At 53.6% G+C, this 16660-nt stretch overlaps 1 protein-coding gene across 4 annotated transcripts in view; it reads left to right on the forward strand.

The window, feature by feature from the left end:
* RASGRF1 (Ras protein specific guanine nucleotide releasing factor 1) overlaps positions 1-16660 on the forward strand; it is a gene marked incomplete at both ends in the record, with an annotated part of 103349 nt that overhangs the window by 77869 nt on the left and 8820 nt on the right. For all 4 annotated transcript variants that reach the window (XM_082647360.1, XM_082647362.1, XM_082647363.1 and 1 more), the window contains 5 exons: positions 1567-1627; positions 5314-5417; positions 6898-6982; positions 10107-10304; positions 14437-14516. In XM_082647360.1, the coding sequence (XP_082503486.1) occupies positions 1567-1627; positions 5314-5417; positions 6898-6982; positions 10107-10304; positions 14437-14516 (528 nt within the window). The remainder of the gene's footprint in view (positions 1-1566; positions 1628-5313; positions 5418-6897; positions 6983-10106; positions 10305-14436; positions 14517-16660) is intronic.

The raw sequence follows: 16660 nt of genomic DNA on the forward strand, positions 1-16660 counted from the left end.
GCTGACTCAGGCTGCCCTCCGGCCCTGCCCAGGTGCATGGGCTCGCGGTCAGGCCTCACCTCCCCACCTCTTGCCTGGCTCCGGCTGCCCCTCTCTGTCCTGCCGTCACGGTCTCTGACCCAGACTTGCAGCCACTTTCCTGCCGACAACCCAGTCTGCAGTCTTCCTCCAGCCAGACCATCCGCTTTGCTTTCCCAAGGCCCGTGCTGCAGGCCCCGTCGTTCCTGCAGGCTCAGCGTCCTAGAATCTCTTCCACACCTCCCTGCCTTCAGTACCTGCCCCCTAGACACACACGCACACACACGTATGCATACGCGCACACACACATGCACAGAGTCAGCCACCAGGTCCCCCAGGCACCTCTTCCTGGTTCCCGGGAGGCTTGCAGGGCTGTGCCAGGACCCTGAGCCTATCGGCCAAAGTCCCCCTCGGTCAGGGAGCTTGTGTGGGATGCTGCCGGGGTGCAGGGGAACGAGCCGGCTGTGCAGCCCTGGTGTGGACGGTGGACCCACCGAGCCCCAGCTGTAGGTCTGCAGGTGAGATTCCTCTGAGCCACTGCTTCCTTGGAGGGAGAGCGCCAGTGACTCAACCAGGCCCCGCAGCCTCCTGAGCGTACCCCCAGCCCCAGCTTGGCTCTCAGGCCCATCCCTGGGATTCACGATTGCTGTCGGAACGAGGGCGCAGCACTTTGACCTGACTCCGAGGGTCCACCCTCATTCCCCACCACTGCTTGGGACCCACTCGACTGTACTCAGCAGCCCATCAGCGGCGTCCCACCTCCGGGCCTTTGGCCCCCACACTGCTGTCTCCCACCATCCTCCGTCTCTCCCGTTTGGGCGGCTTCCCAGCCCCTCCTGGCCTCTCTGATCCTCCAGTCCTGAAGCTCCTTCCCCTCCTTCCCCCCATCATCCCACAGGCACGCAGGAGCACGGACCACATGCCCAGCCCCGTGCCGGGTACCAGAGCTACAGGGACAAATCGGACATCACTCTGCCCTCAGGGGCTCCTGGCGGGTCTAGAGGTGGCGGGGGGGGGGGGGGACAGGCACATACACAGCCGTTTCAACATGGGGAGCCTGAGGCTGAGACCACAGGAAGTCCCGGGGCTGAGGGAGCCCTAGGTGGGGACCTTGCCCAGCCAGGGAGCTGAATCCTGAAGACAGCCCATCAGGAAGTCAGTGACGGGCTTCCCTGGTGGCGCAGTGGTTGGGGGTCCGCCTGCCGATGCGGGGGATGTGGGTTTGTGCCCCCGTCCGGGAGGATCCTGCATGCCGCGGAGCGGCTGGGCCCGTGAGCCATGGCCGCTGAGCCTGCGCGTCCGGAGCCTGTGCTCCACGACGGGAGAGGCCACAACAGTGGGAGGCCCGCGTACTGCAAAAAAAAAAAAGAAGAAGTCAGTGACAAGAAAGGGGAAAGGGGGCTCCTGGCGCACGAAATGGCAGAGCACAGACAGAGAGATGGGGGGCGCCGAGACCGTGGGGCCTTGCACGATAGGGTGGGGGTGGTGCTGCCCCAAAGGCTGGGGGGACTGAGCACATGGGGCTCATTGTGCTTTCTCGTCCCATAGGACTCTGACCCAGGATGACCCGGGGGACAGCCAGATCACGCTGGAGGAGCTCACACAGACGGTGAGCCAGGCCTGCCCCCTTGCTCGCTGGCCAAGTCTGTCCTTCCCTGGCCTTCCGGCTCCCGGGATCCCCACCCAACGACCCCTTGATGGAGTTCAGTCACCCCCTGTATTGGTTTCCTAGAGCTGCCCTAACAAATACCCCAGACTGGTGACTTAAAATAACAGAATTTTATTCTCTCATAGTGCTGGAGGCCCGAAGTCTGAAATTAAGGTGTCGCTGGGGCCGTGCTCCATCCAAAGGTTCTAGGGAAGGACCCTTCTGGGCCTCTTCCGGCGTCTGGTAGCCCTGGTCATTGCTTGGCTTGTGGCAGTGAATCTCCCATCTCTGTCTCCATAATCACATGACCATCTTCTCCCTGGGTGTCCCTGCATCCTCTTCCCTCCGTGTATGTCTGTCCCTGTGTCCAAACTTCCCCTTCTTATAAAGACACCAGTCATACTGGATTAGGCCCACTCTTAATGACCTCATCTTACCTGAGCACATCTATAAAGACCTTATTTCCGAATAAGGTCACAGTCACAGGTACCAGGGTTTAGGACTTCAGCATATCTTTTTTTGGGTGGTGGGGAATTCAACCCATAACACCACCACCTCCATTTTCTTCATCCTCTGTCTCCCATCCCTCCCCTGACCCCTCAACTCTCTCTGGTCGCATTGTCCCTGGAAGGAGGAGGGTAGGAAGTCAAGCCTTCAGTGTATGAGCTGCCCCTCTGCGCTGGAGCTGTGCTAGTGCCTTAAACACGCTTATCAATAGTGCTGCAAGTTTATATCATTATCCCCACCTTCCGGAGGAGGCAGCTGAGGCAGGGGTAGGGGGAGCGACCCAGCCCAGGTTATGCTAAGTGACGGAGCTGGTGTTCGCACTCAGAACTCACTGCACACGCCACACTGCCTCACCTGGAGGGGACAGGATGCAGTTGGCCACCTGCCTAGAAATGACCCTGGGCAGAGCTCACAGTAGCGTTCCATGCGGTGGAAGGGGACGATGGTCTGTGGGCTTCCAGGGCCTGGCTGGGCCCACTTTTATTTCCAGGTTGATGACGTGCCACCACGAGCCGCCCCAGAGCCCCAGGCCCCTGCCATCCACCACTGCAGCCAACGAAGCTCAAAGCCAACTCCAACCTCCCCGGAGGTGGAGCCCGTGCGGGCCCCTCGGCCCCCGCTGGCTTGCTTCTCAAGCTGGACGAGTGACGTCCATTCTGTCCCAAGTAGCCAGCGTGAGGACTTGGGCCTCTGGGTTCTGAGCCCGCTGCTCCCCTCTTGTCCCCTCTCCTGACTCCTGGAGCTCGTTCTCCCTGCTCGGGGTCGGGTGAGGCCATCCATGGAACACTGGCACCCTGCCTGCCCCTGGCCCCTGAGAGCAGCACTGCAGGACTGGCACCCCAGGAAGCCACATGTGCCCCCCGCAGGGAAGCTCAGGGGAGCAGCTACACTCTGCTCTTGTTTCCCAGTAGGGGCCCGACTGGAATGTTTGCCCCTCAAGAGCCTGAGGGCCTCTTGTTCCTTCATGAAGAGCTGAGGCTCTTCCAGAACAAAGCACTGCCCGCCGAACAGCCCCCGGCCCTGACCTGGTTCGCAGAGGCCAGAGGGCCTGCAAGGGGCACGTCCAGTGTGGAGGAGGCCCCACGGCCTCACCAGAGAGCAGAAGGCTTCCTGCTGTGACAACTTTCCAAGCCTCTGCTGCCAGGCTCAGCCCTCACCTGGCCACGCCAGGAGGAAGCAGGGGGAGCCGCCCCTCCTCCTTGCCCAGCGCTCCTCCTCTGTGCCTCTCCACAACGCTCAGTGCCCCCGGCCACTGGGCCACCCCACCCTGGCTTGCAGGCCACTCCCCAGGCCCAGCCTGGCCCTTGGTCCTGACAGTTCAGCCATCCTGGGCCTTCAGGAGCGGGCTGAGCTCCCCGCCTGCCGCCCCTGCTTCAGAGGCTGGGGGCTCCTCCCCATGAGCCTCCTGACCCCCAACACGGTGTCCCAGGAGGCACCTGCTGCTCTCGTCCCCACGTCCCCGCTGCCTTCCTGAGAACTTGTCCTCCCCTGTTGGCATCGTGTCCCTCACACCCGGGCTCCTGCATCTGGGCTTCTGCACAGAGCATTCCTGGCCCAGGGTGACTGTGTCGGGGGATGCATGGACCCTCACCACACACACACACATGCACACACACCACACACACACACCACACACACCACACACCACCACACACCAACACACACACACCACACACACACCACACACCACCACACACCACCACACACACACACCACACACACACACACCACACACACACCACACACACCACACACACACACCACACACACACCACACACACCACACACCACCACACACACACCACACACACACACCACACACACACACCACGCAGAGGCTGGAGTAGGAGCCCTTTCCTCGGCTTTCCCACACTCTGTCCCTGCTCTGGTCCTGTGACTGGAGCTCCTGAAGCCAGGGACGTGTTTTCTGGTCTTTCTGTCTCTGGTGTCTCGCGGGGACCTGGCAGGGCAGTTCTGGATGACTGTTTGCCGAGAAGTGGGAGGGAGAGACTCCGTCCAGGAGGGGGGGGCTTGTTCCCTTGATTCGGGGTCACCCCACTTTCCTTGTGATCAGTGCAGCTTCCAGGGGCTCCGCCGGCTGGCCGGGCGCTCTGGGCAGGGTAGCTGGCCCCTCTCCTCCCTCGCAGCCCTGTTGGCCCCAAGGGGGAGAACAGGGGCGTCCTTGGTCCTGACTCTCTTCCCAAGACTGCACAGTTGTCCCCTCCCCCTATTTTCTCTAGCTCCCTCCAGCCTCTCCCAGATCCAGCAGACTTTCCAGAGGCCTTTGTGCCCTGGGCCTCCTCTTGTCTAATCCCTGCCGTGGGGACACCGGCCCCCTCGCCAGTGCTTGCTGAGGATTTCCCCTGATTGGGGGCTCAGGTAGTGGTCACCTTTAAAGGTGGTGTCCATGGTGGCCCTGGGGGCGGCGGCATGGTACCCAGGGCTAAGGCAGACAGTTGTCTTCTGGGCGCAGGACGGGGGCACTGTCCCAGGAGGCACTCACACCGGTGAGTTCTTCTCTGCTAATGAAGGTTAAAAGGAAATTTTATGGGGAATTCCCTGGCGGTCCAGTGGTTAGGGCTACACGCTCTCACTGCCGAGGGCCCAGGTTCAATCCCACTTGGGGAACTAAGATCCCACAAATCCTACAAGCTTCACACCATGCAGCATAGCCAAAAAAAAAAAAAAAGAAAAAAAAAGAAATTTTACGGAGCCAGTTGTGGACCCAGACAGGACCTGAAGGGAGAGACGGATCACAGCCTGGAGTCGGACGGCCTGGGTTCGGGTCTCAGTCGGCCTGTTTCTGGCTGATTGCCGTGGGCTAGTTATTAGTCTCTGGGTGCCTCTGTCGTCTCGTCCATGCTCTGGGGGCAAGTGATGACCAAACGAGTGACCCTGAAGCACAGCACAGGCCTGCACGTGCACGTATACACACACACACATGGGGCACCACAGACAGTGACTCCCAGTCCCCTCCATCCCGTCCTCATCTCCCCTCGGCAGGTCTGCCGGCGGGGGGCCTCCCCAGTCACGCCCCACCCACCCACTCACCAGAATCGAGGTGGAGATGCCCTCCAAGAAGTGGCCAAAAAGCCAGAAGGTGTCCCTCATGGGCCTAACTGGGACCTTGCTCCTCTCAGGCTGAAGGCGTGAAGGCCGAGCCCTTTGAAAACCACTCAGCCCTGGAGATCGCGGAGCAGCTGACCCTGTTGGACCACCTGGTCTTCAAGAAGATCCCTTATGAGTGAGTGGGTGCAGGTTCAGACACCCCACCCTTCCTCCTCGGGCACCGTCTTTGGCTGAATTCCCATCCCTGAAGCATGCGCAGTAGATTTCCAGAGCTGCATGGATCGATCCTCCACAGCTTGCAACAAAAATGCATGTGCCGGCAGGGATGAGAGAGGATCCCATCCCCTTTCCTGTCCCCAAGTTCCGTCCTTACCTGCCAGCTACACGCGCGTGCCCGCGTGCACGCGCACACACACACACACTTTTCCAGAAGCGTCTCTAATTCGGTGCTCCTTTCCTGGAGGTCTAGAAAAGGAGTATGTGTTCACGTATGTGCACACACGTACATGTGAGCAAATGTGCACACACGCATGAGTGTGTGTCGGTGTGTATGCATGTGCAGGAGCAGACTCTGGGGGGACTCTCTGGACTTTGAAGCAGCCCCAAGGCCTGGTTGTTACCTGCTCTGGCCTGTAGTCAATCACCCCCAGCTGTTCATTGTAACTATACCACCTACATAATTTTGTACCACCCTTTATTCGCCTAACGGTACACCAAAATGGTATCTGTAAAGACACCGTTTTTAATAAGTGCACAGTATTCTCCAGCAGTGCACTAAGCCATGGGCTTGTTCCCAGTTTTCACTTTTATATTTAAAGCTGGGGTAAACCTCCCTGTAACTAAATATGTCTCTGAATTTCTGACAATTGTCCTAGAATAGTTTCCTGAAATTGGAATCACCGCTTCTGAGGTTATGAATCATTGTAGGACTTTTGATCTCTGCTTTCCAGAAAGGTAGCCCCACCTGGCACACACAGAGGCCCCCACTGACTGGGGCACTACCTCACCGAGACAGAGAGTGTCGACAGTTTAGAAACCTGCCGCATCTCCTGCATGTAGAGACAGCAGTTATTTCTGACAGTAGTTATTGCTCCCTCCTGCCCATGGAACTGTCCAGGTCACTCTCACAGTCACTATCAAATAAGGAGCTTCTCCTGGAGGCCTGGATGGTCTATGGTCCCATGAGGTCACCATTACCAGAGCACGCTGCTGGCTTGGCTTGCAAGCTCCTTTGTACTTCCATCTGGCCCTTTTTTGTGGGCTTCTGTCCTCCCTGTTCTACAGACCAGCTTCTGCAAGGGGACTTTAAAACGGGAGCTCTCCCATTCAGAAACAAGATCCAAAACAAGATCTGATGTGCCCATCGCACCATATCTCATTTCAGCCTCACAATAACCCTGTAAGAAAAGTATTGTCACTATTCCCGTTTCACAGATGAGGACACTGAGGCCCTGAGATATCAAGGGCTTACCCAAAGCCACACAGCTGGTACGAGGCAGAGCTAGACCTGACCCCAGGGTCCCTTCCACTCGAGGGCTCTGCAGAAAGTTACTCCCCAGAAATGACAACTTCAAAAAGCAGAGAACTCAAAGCAAAGAAATCAGCAAGGCAAACCTAACCTCATCCACCCTGGGTTTCTCCCTTTCTTCCTACAGGGAGTTCTTCGGACAAGGATGGATGAAACTGGAAAAGAATGAAAGGACCCCTTATATCATGAAAACCACTAAGCATTTCAATGATGTGAGTATGGGGGTGGGGGAGCGGGTGCAGTGCCTTTCTCTGCAGGTTTCTCTTCGGTGAGACCCTCTGAACGGGCTGTACACCTGGCTAGAACCAGACCACCTGGGTCCTCTCCAGCTCTGTGATTCATGGGCATGATAATTTCATTTAAAGCTCACGCCCATCCTAAAAGATGGAGGCTGTTATCACACTTTAGATACAAAGAAACCGAGCCTCTGCAGGGCAGACACCTGAGGTCTCCTGACCAGTGTCTGGTAGCTCGTGGCCTTCCTCTGCTCTACGGCCCCAGCCAGAAGGAAGAAATCTCTCCCGGCAACTTCCCCGCATTTGCCCAAGCTCCAACCCCTGCAGCCGCAGGGACCCGTCTACCCCCAGCCTTGTGACAGCCTTGAGGGCATTTGCACTCAGCATCTTCATTCCTCTGTTGATGAATTTAACCATCAACACAAAAGCTTTTGACGGCCGGAAGTGGAGGCATATGAGTCCACTTGTCCTGACCGCCTGGTCAAGGCCGCATCATGTCACGCACAGCCGGGGGTGGACCTTCATCCTGGGAAGGTCCTCGGCAGCCTGGAGGAAACAAGGAGGACCCAGGTATTGCAGCTCAGGGGAGGAGCCCGACAGGGAACACAGCCGTAGAATGGAGAGCAGGATGTATAGCAGGAGAGAGGAAGCGATGGATGTGGGCGAGGCCCCAGGAAACACACACAAGGCCTGAGTCGGACGACGCCTGACCCAAAAGTCCAACCACAGCACCAGGCAGCAAAAACAGTCCCTCTCCGGGGACTTCCCTGGTGGTCCAGTGGTTAGGACTCCACACTTCCAATGCAGGGGACGTGGGTTCCATCCCCGGTCGGGGAGCTAAGATCCCACATGCTGCACCGCGCGGCCAAAAATAAAAAGTCCCTCCCTCTCCCCCCCCCCACCCCCTCCCCCAGTGTGTGCCCAGGAATCACGTAAGTAAAAGGTGAGAATATGAAGTGAGCATTTATTGAATGTTGACCATGTGCCAAGCACTACGCCAAGGGTTTCGTAAGCATCATCTCATTTAATCCTGTTATTCTCATTTTTGTTTAATTCTCTGTTATGGATGAAGAAACCGAGGCTCAAGGAAGTTAAAGTTCACCCCCAGTCATCAGCAGGAGAGCCTGCTTTGAACCCCCACAACCCACCTCCAGAGGGCTACCCTCATCACTACCTGGTATTTGGCCATCTCTGTTAAAATCCACCTTCCTTTGTTTTCAGGTACACAGCATGTGTACCTCTTTGAAGGTGATATTCACGGCCTGAAACTCTGTTTCTTAATCTCTCCCTGACACAGGGTTTGGTTTGCTTTTGTTTTTGCTGTTTCCCAGTCCTGTTGTCTTTAATTCTTTATCTTATTGATTGGTACCGGCTAGGATCTCCAGTATCAGTGCTAGAACTAGGGTAAGTTGAACGAGGTGCTCAGGGGGCAAAATTTAAGGGACTGTTCACCCTTGAGTGCATGCGCTTGCATCCTGGGTGCCTCCAGACCTGGCCCTTTATGACAGTGTTCAACAGAAATGGTGACAGTGAATCTTGTTCTTGGTTTTAAAGAGAATGCTTCTAATATTTCCCTGCTTAGGATAATGTTTGTTTCTTTATCAAGTTAAAGAAATTCTTTTTCTTATTCCTTGTTTGCTCATAGTGGTTTTTACTATAAATGAATACTGCATTTTATCAAAAATTTTTCTGCATCTATTGAGATGGTCGTATGATTTTTCTCCTTTAAATCTGTTGATGTGATGAATGACAGTTACAGAGTTTTCTCTAATATTCAACCATTCTTGTGTTCCATGGACAAATCTAAAATATTCATGTTATATTAAACAAATGGATGTGTAATTTTTCCTTCTTGTATTTTCTGTATCTGGATTTGGTATCAAGATTGTACTGGCTTCATAGAATAAGTTGACAGGTATTCCTTTTTTCTCTCTTCTCTGGAAGATTTGACTACTCTATTCCTTTAAAAAAGTTATATAACATATGTAAAACTGTTTTGAATTCAGTGTTTTCTTTATGGAAAAAAAAATACTACTTCAATTTAATTAAGGTTTATAATATGTGTGCTAATTTGTACTACCATTCCTCCCGAATTCTCTTCAGTAGTTTTCCCTTCTTAAATAGTTTTATAATTCATTCTTCTTTATATGCATCCCTTAGAAATTTTTCTAAAGAAGAATATTTCTGGGTGGTAAAGCCCTACAATTTATATTCATTGGTAACTGTCCTTTAATCACCTTTATTTTTTTTAATAACAAGTCGTGTTTTTTGTACTTTTTATTTTTAAAAAATTATTGATTCATAGGAAATTGCAAAGAAATGTACAGGGAGGTCCAGTATTTCCTGCTGCCCCAGTTCCTTGTGGTTGTAGCTCCCTGATGTTTTGGCCCCAGCTTCCTACCCCCTGGCTGCTCCAGGTCCAGTCCACATTTAGTTTGTTTGTGTGTATGTGATTGTTTGCTGTGCAGGGGTAGAGTAGTCCTTGGATATGTGAGACCAGGGATGCCCCAAAGTGTGTGTCCTATCCAAGCTTTAGTTGTATGGTGGGAGTTTCCCTCAGAGCTTGGCTCTTCTTAACTCTCTGTTCTTCTGGATAAACTTCAGAATTACTTTGTCAAGTTTTCAAGATAACTCCCATTGCGTGTTTTATTGGATTGCATTAAACTTGTACATTAGTTTTGAAAAAAGACATATTTACCTTTCCATTTTGGAATCTAATCTTTTCCTTCATTAATCAATTCTTTTATTACCTTTGGTAATAAAAGGTATTTTTATTTATTTTTCATGTAGCATCCTACATAGTTCTCATTACAGGTCCCAGGTAATTTACAGATTCCCACTGGTATTTTGAAGATGGTATCTTTTTTCATTGTATTTTCTAATTGGTATTGCTAATATATAAAAAAAAAATTATTTTTGTATATTGAGTCTTTAACCAGCTACCCTAATGAGCTCTGTTGGTTGTTCTGGCAGTTTTCCAATTCATTCTTCCAGGAATTTTCAAACAGACAATCATTTAATCTGCAAATAATGGTGATTTATCATCTTAACAATACTTACTCCTTTTACTTTTTTCTTATCTTATTGCATGGGCTTAAAGATCAGTAACTTGATTGCTTCAGAAATCATCCGCAATGAGGACATCAATGCGAGGGTGAGCGCCATTGAGAAGTGGGTGGCCGTGGCTGACATATGCCGATGCTTACACAACTACAATGCTGTTCTGGAGATCACCTCATCCATGAACCGGAGCGCAATCTTCCGGCTGAAAAAGACATGGCTCAAAGTCTCTAAGCAGGTGCGGGCAGGAAGCCAGCTTGGCCTGATGGTCTGGGCTGGGGCTGGGGCGGAGAGACCAGAGGGCCACCATCCATAGGTGGATGAAGGACAGGGTGAGGGCCAGTACTCCCAGGTAAAACAGAGAACCTCTCCTCCTATTTCACCTGGGACCAGATGTGAGGCCAACGGATGTGGCACTAGGACCTTGTGGGACTTTAATTCCCACTGGAATAATCAATATGCCAAAGTGGGATATAGGACAATGATTATTGGTCCCAACACTCTTTTCCTTGAGTTGGGACAAAAGACTGGTGACTTCTTGGGGATCTCAGTCCAGATCTGCAGGTTACCGAGATGGTGGCCAGATGATCCTGCAAGTCCTTTCCTCGGATGTTGATTTCACCAGCCCTTCTGGCCCCCAGAGGGTTAACTTGTCCCTGTTACCCATTAGATAGTGTGTGATCTTAAATATGGGCTTGATCTTTATTCACTCAGAACCTGATTCTGAAAAACCATAAGGTGGAATCTTCCTCAGGAACAAAGCTCCTTGCCCTGGGGTCACGAGGAGGCAGATCTCCTGAAAGGAGAGCACAACGGGACACTTAGGCCACCTCCTTTCTGGGTACACTGGATGTCCCTGCCCCAGCCTGCATGTTGGCAGAAAGCTGGACAGTGACCACCAAGGGACAGGGTAAACCTCCAAAGGCACCAGTAACTTGGTTATAGTGTCTCTGGTCCTACAGCCAGGTGGGCTGTGTGGGGCCCAGGGTCTCCAAGGGGCCTGTCCCATCTGGACCGTTCTGGACTTACCCCCCTCATTGTTCTGTTTCTCCCCTGCCCCTCACTACTCTCCTCGTGCCAATGGCAGGGCATGATTCTACTCCCCAGGCAGGCAGCAGGTCCATAAGTCCCTCCTACTTAGATAAGCAGCCAATCTCAGGACAGCCCTGGGACATCTCTGCTGCCCTTCCTCTGCCAGCCAATCACTGCAGCTCCAGATTCCAGCAGGACTGCAAAGTACCCCTTCCATCCAATGAGGCTGGGCCTCTTGCTTAGCACACAGAGATGCCAAGGTCAGGACGAAAACCAGAAGATGTCTCTCTTGTGAGCCGGCTTCTAGAAAGAACAGAGGCTGGAAGTGCGGGAGCTCAGGTGAGCAGGCACATCTGGCCACACGTGGCACACAGTGTCATAAACTCCTGAAGTCGGGTTGAGCAAGGCTGCCACAGAACCTCTAAGTCATCTAGGCTGGTCGGCCTGTCGAGGTTCAGACGTGGCTATGGGCAGAGTCTGAGGGACCCATTTCAGGTCAGCATCTTTCTTCTCCTGCCCTATTCCATCAGAATGATGTCATCTTTTCTAGAAGCCCACAGACCAGGCTCCATTTTCCTACCCCATTTCTGGGGGTGTGGGAATTTCTTGGCTTCATTCCCCAGCGTCACCCTTGTCATAGAGTTGGCAGGGAACTGCCTTGACCATCCTGAAGTCTTCCATTCTCTGAGGAGAGTGCAAATGGAGAGCAGTTAGAGGTCAAGGTGTGTGATCTGTCCTGCCTTCCGGGATGTCATTCAAGACCTAGGGCCAGCCAGCCTGGTCCAAAAATCAAAGATGCCTCTGAAAACACATCTAGGCCTGCACCCTCTATGGCAGACTGGACCACACTGGCTTCCCCCAGCCCTTCAGTTTGCGCTATAGTTGTCCGTGTGCATAGTGCCCGGCTCCAAGAGCTTCTGGGTAGCCATGGCCGTGGCCTGGTCAACACCAACCAGGAACAGTTCACTGTCCCTCTGCAGGTATCCCATAGGCCAAGATGGCCACATTTCTGCAGCTAGTTTTTTTTTTTTATCATTCCCTTCCATGTGCCAGCCCAAAGCAGAAGAGCCTGTGTCCAAGTCCAGTCTAGCCTCGGCAAGAGTCAGAATTAGTTTGGGATGTCCGGTGCCTCCCCTTTCTTCTTCCAACCTCTCTTCCCATCCTCTTTGAAAATAAAAACTTTCCCTCGGGAAAGGATCAGATGATGCATCTCTATAGGATGATGCAGATGACTAATGCAGTTATATGTGCTTCCTCTCCCTGGAATGGTTGGATTTCAGTAGAGACATAAGCCTCTCTTTGACTAACTATACTTTTTGGCTTCTTTGGAAGGAGCAGCCTTGGCCATCCAGAAGTCTTGTTTGGTGAACAGGAAAGGATGGTATTTACGAGGCCATATATAATCATCTTTCGTCCTGACACTATTTCCAAGGCAGGCTCCTTGCTTGGTCTCTGGTTTCAGAGACGTGTTCCAAGTGCTCCCATATTTCGGCTCCCTGGTGTCCATACTCCAGCAGAGATGCCCAAGGCCCCAGGGGGCCTGCTAGCCCAGTGAGCCTCAAAGGATGGAAGCTCCTGGCATGACCAGAAGGTGCTTGAGCTGCTTCAAGTCAGAACACACTTTCTAAGCAGCAGCTGGGAAAATCCAGTGGCCTCCCAGGATACACATCTCCTTCCTGGACAGAGAGCAATAACCGGAAGAGGAGCAGACACACACCTCAAGTAAGCATGCAGGTGCGGAAGAAATCAAAGTGTGCCCACCTCAGAGCCACGAATTGGCCCCAAGTGTATGCAAAAACCCCACCCACCAGAATATCCTTTGTACCTTTTCATGGTCTCTAAGCGTGGTGATGCTACGTGGCTGTGTAGCTTTTATGTCACCCACAATTCTGGACTGTCTGAACAAGTATTGCCCTTAAGGAACACCTGGACCTACCCTCCCGTTTTCCAGATACGAAGGTCAAAACCTAGCAAAGTGAGTGGAGCGCTACCTTGCCCACGGGCGTGCTGAGGGTGGGCGACAGAGTCCACTGAGGGCTCTGGTCACTCAGACCCCACATCTGGCCTCAAGCTGCAGCATCTCATGTCTCTGCAGGTGGAGGGGAAAGAAGAGGAGGCAAGAGCACAGCTCTGGAAAGAGATGAAGTGCAGGAGGGCCGTTGAGAGCCTGGGGTGGAGGTTGGCCTGGGCGTCTGAGAAGGGTCATCGCAGGTGAAAGCAGAATCACCTGCCCTTGGCTTGGTGGGGCTCGTTCCATCCTGGCCTGCGGCTCTTTCACCAGATCCAGAATAAATGTTTGCTTTGAGCGGGGTCAGTCCAAACCAGGCGGCAAGACTTTGGATTGATAGGAGGGACCGAGCAGATGGGTGTGCTCCGCCATCCTTTCTCCTTGAAGAGTGCACACCAACCTCTTCTTCCATCAGAAGGAAGATTTAGCTTGTCGTCTTCCGCAGGCAGGTTTCTCAGATAAAAATTAGACCCGACGATCAGGGGTGTACTTGGCCTCTGTGGCCAGCGTCCCCTCCAGGCTGACTAGCCCCTCTGGTAATAAGATGCACAGCTGGTCTCTGGCCCGGTTTCTCAACCACATTCTGGATTCTGAGGATTAGAGCTGGAAAGGTGGTCACTAGTCATCTCCCCGTTTTATGAATGAGGGCGCTGAGGACCTAGAGGTGAAGGGGTTTCCCCAGGTCATGCAGGAGAAGCACAGAGCCAGGCTCCACCCAGGACATGCTCTGTGGCACACAGCTGGTCCCTTAAGACAAACTCCAGCCACCCAAGTTGCTCCGGCCTGACACGTCGGCAGGGCCTGGCCTGGTCATTTGGCGGATGGGACCCTTTGCTGCAGGGTTTCCTCTTCTCCATCAAAGTCTTTTCTCCTTTGATGATCAGTTCACCTGCCATCTTTTTTTCTTGATTCTTAAATCTGGGTGGTGCTCCTGATATAGCAAAGTGAAGGTATGAGAAGATGGTCACATCTTTTGGGGACAGTCATTAGAAAGATCGTGATGATGATGCATCGGCCATGCACTGTATCGGGTCCAGGTCCCTGGAGTTACCCCCGCCAAGTCCTTCCCAACCACCCAGCTCTCAGGACCCTGACACTGGGACCCTCCTGACCCTACTCCCATGTTTCTGAAAGATGCATGAACACGGGCAAGCAAAACAAAAATCCGTGTCTGCCTCCTCAGGAGTCCAGGGTCAAGTCCCCAGACCCAGGAAGTCCCCAGATCCCCGTGCCCTATCTCGAGGAGGCAAAGCAAAGCCCCGGAGTGTGGGCCAGAGTCGCGGGGCTTGCTGTGTGCTGTGTGCTAGTAAATGCTTCTAATTCCTTCTAGACAAAAACTTTGATTGATAAGCTCCAAAAGCTTGTGTCGTCAGAGGGCAGATTTAAGAATCTGAGAGAAGCTCTGAAAAAGTAAGTGTGTGTCATTTTGTCACCGTTATTTTTTAAATTGGAGAACCACACTGCAGAGGCATTCACGTGCCACCCCTGGCTGGAGCAGGAGGTCTGTCTGTCTGTCCATCTGTCTACCCACAAGACCGACCCCTACACATCCCAGACCCCCAGGGCAGGTCAGCTTTGTCCTCCATCTTCTACCAGAGAAATTCCAAGGTGTCAGGGCATTTCCCAGGAGAGGCACAGGAACAGTCTTGAGACGTGCGGTAGCTGGGATGATGATAATAGTGGTGCCGGATTCCTTGATTCCAAAATGCACGTTTTCTTTTACATTTTACCATTTCTGACATCAGGATACATCTCACAGTCAGTGTATTTATTTCGTATGATTGTGTTTCCTTTTTGTACTGGATAATTAGTCATCAAGACAAGAGTGCCTTTTACACACAATGGCATCTTGGAATCGAAGAAATACGGTTTTACCAGTAATTTACACCTTACAGTTTGCAAAGTTTGTGCCCTGCCTGGCCATGGTGTGTGCAGCCCCATTAACACTGCCTGGGAGGTGGGCCTTCTCAACCTCGGCCTTCTTGTCCTTTAGACCAGGATTTTGTGGGGGGTTTTTTTGCCACACCACGCGGAATGTGGGATCTTAGTTCCCCAGCTAGGGTTCAAGCCTGCGCCCGCTGCAGTGAAAGTGCAGAGTCTTAACCACTGGACCACCAGGGAGGTCCCTAGACCAGGACAGTTTTTGTCGTGGGGACTATCCTGTGCATAGAAGGGTGTTTCGCAGCATCCCTGGCCTCTACCCGTGAAATGCCAGTGTCCGCCCCGCCCCCGCCCCCCCCCCCCCCCGTTATGACAACTGAGAAGGTCTCCAGACATGGTCAGCTATCCTCAGGGAGGCAAAATCGCCCCCGTTGAGAACCACTGTTGTGAGACAGATTCTCCCATGATGTTTCTCCAGACAAGGACACAGGAACTAGTGGCTGGCCCAAGGATTTGGGGCCATGGTGACAGAGCCGGGCCTCGACCCAGGCTGGCCTCCCAGGCCAGTGCTCCACGGTTTGCCCGAGGTTACCTCCCATGAGGGTCCAGGCCAGCTCTCCCAGGGCAGCGGTGACTCGGCCCGTTGGTACATGCTGTGGCCACGTACGCACGTGAAACGTGGGTTTGCTCACTCTGGTTAGACGCGCACTTGGGGTTTCTCCACTAGTCTCTGCCACTGTGTTCCCCTCGGGCACTTGAACGTGTGCCCCGTTGGGCTGGCCCTCACCCTCTCTCTCCCTGCCTGGCTGGCTACTTGCTGGACTTTGGAGAGACCCTGGGAGACCCCTAGGGTCCCGGCTCCTTATAGAGCCCGGGAATGCCTTTCCTCCCTTCCGCGAGGGATCACGTGCTCACTGCCAGTACAAGGCCACTGAAGTCCGCGACCACCCAGCACGTCCAGCCTCACCGGTGGCTCTGACACACCACACACCTGCCCTGCCAGCCCCCGTCTGCCTTTCTCGTTTTCTTCCTGCCGTACCTGGTCTGTCCCTTGTGCCGGCTCCGTGTGCCATTGCCTTGACCATCTCCACTTTATTTGTGTCCTCAGACAGATGTTCCACCCATCTGTGCTGTCCGGCCGTCTCTCCTCCGCCTGGGCTCTGTGGAGCCCCCGTGGACTGTGCTTGCGGGGAGCTGCCCCCCCCGTGCATTCACCAACCTGTCCGTCCGCCCGCAGGGTGCTCTGCTCCATCAGCCTCCTTCACATGGCTTCCTCGTCCACCGCCGCCGCTGCCTCCACTGCGTCCGTGGTCCCCCATTCTGTCCGAGTCCCCATGCTGACTGTCTTCCCTCTTTCAGGTTACCCGTGGGCCTATGTAAGTGCCTCTCCCAGACGCCTCTGCTCCCTGCCACACGGGGCGGAGGTGGCCTTTGGGCATCTGGGCGCTAAGACCTTTATGCAAACCGGGTTCCTGCCTTATGGAGATATAGGCCAAGCCAGGCAGGGGAAGGACAGATTGGGGCAAACGAGTCTGCACTCTTTCTTCGGAGGCACTAAGGTTTATACTTAGAGCGGTGTTGTGTCAGGGTTTGGGGGTCGTCTCACCAGGCAGGGGACAGGCCGGAGGGAGTGCAGTGAGGTGGTGGGCACAGCTGGTGACCCCCCCAGACAA

Source organism: Grampus griseus (genome assembly GCF_964374135.1).
Source record: "Grampus griseus genome assembly, chromosome: 2".
NCBI lineage: Eukaryota > Metazoa > Chordata > Mammalia > Artiodactyla > Delphinidae > Grampus > Grampus griseus.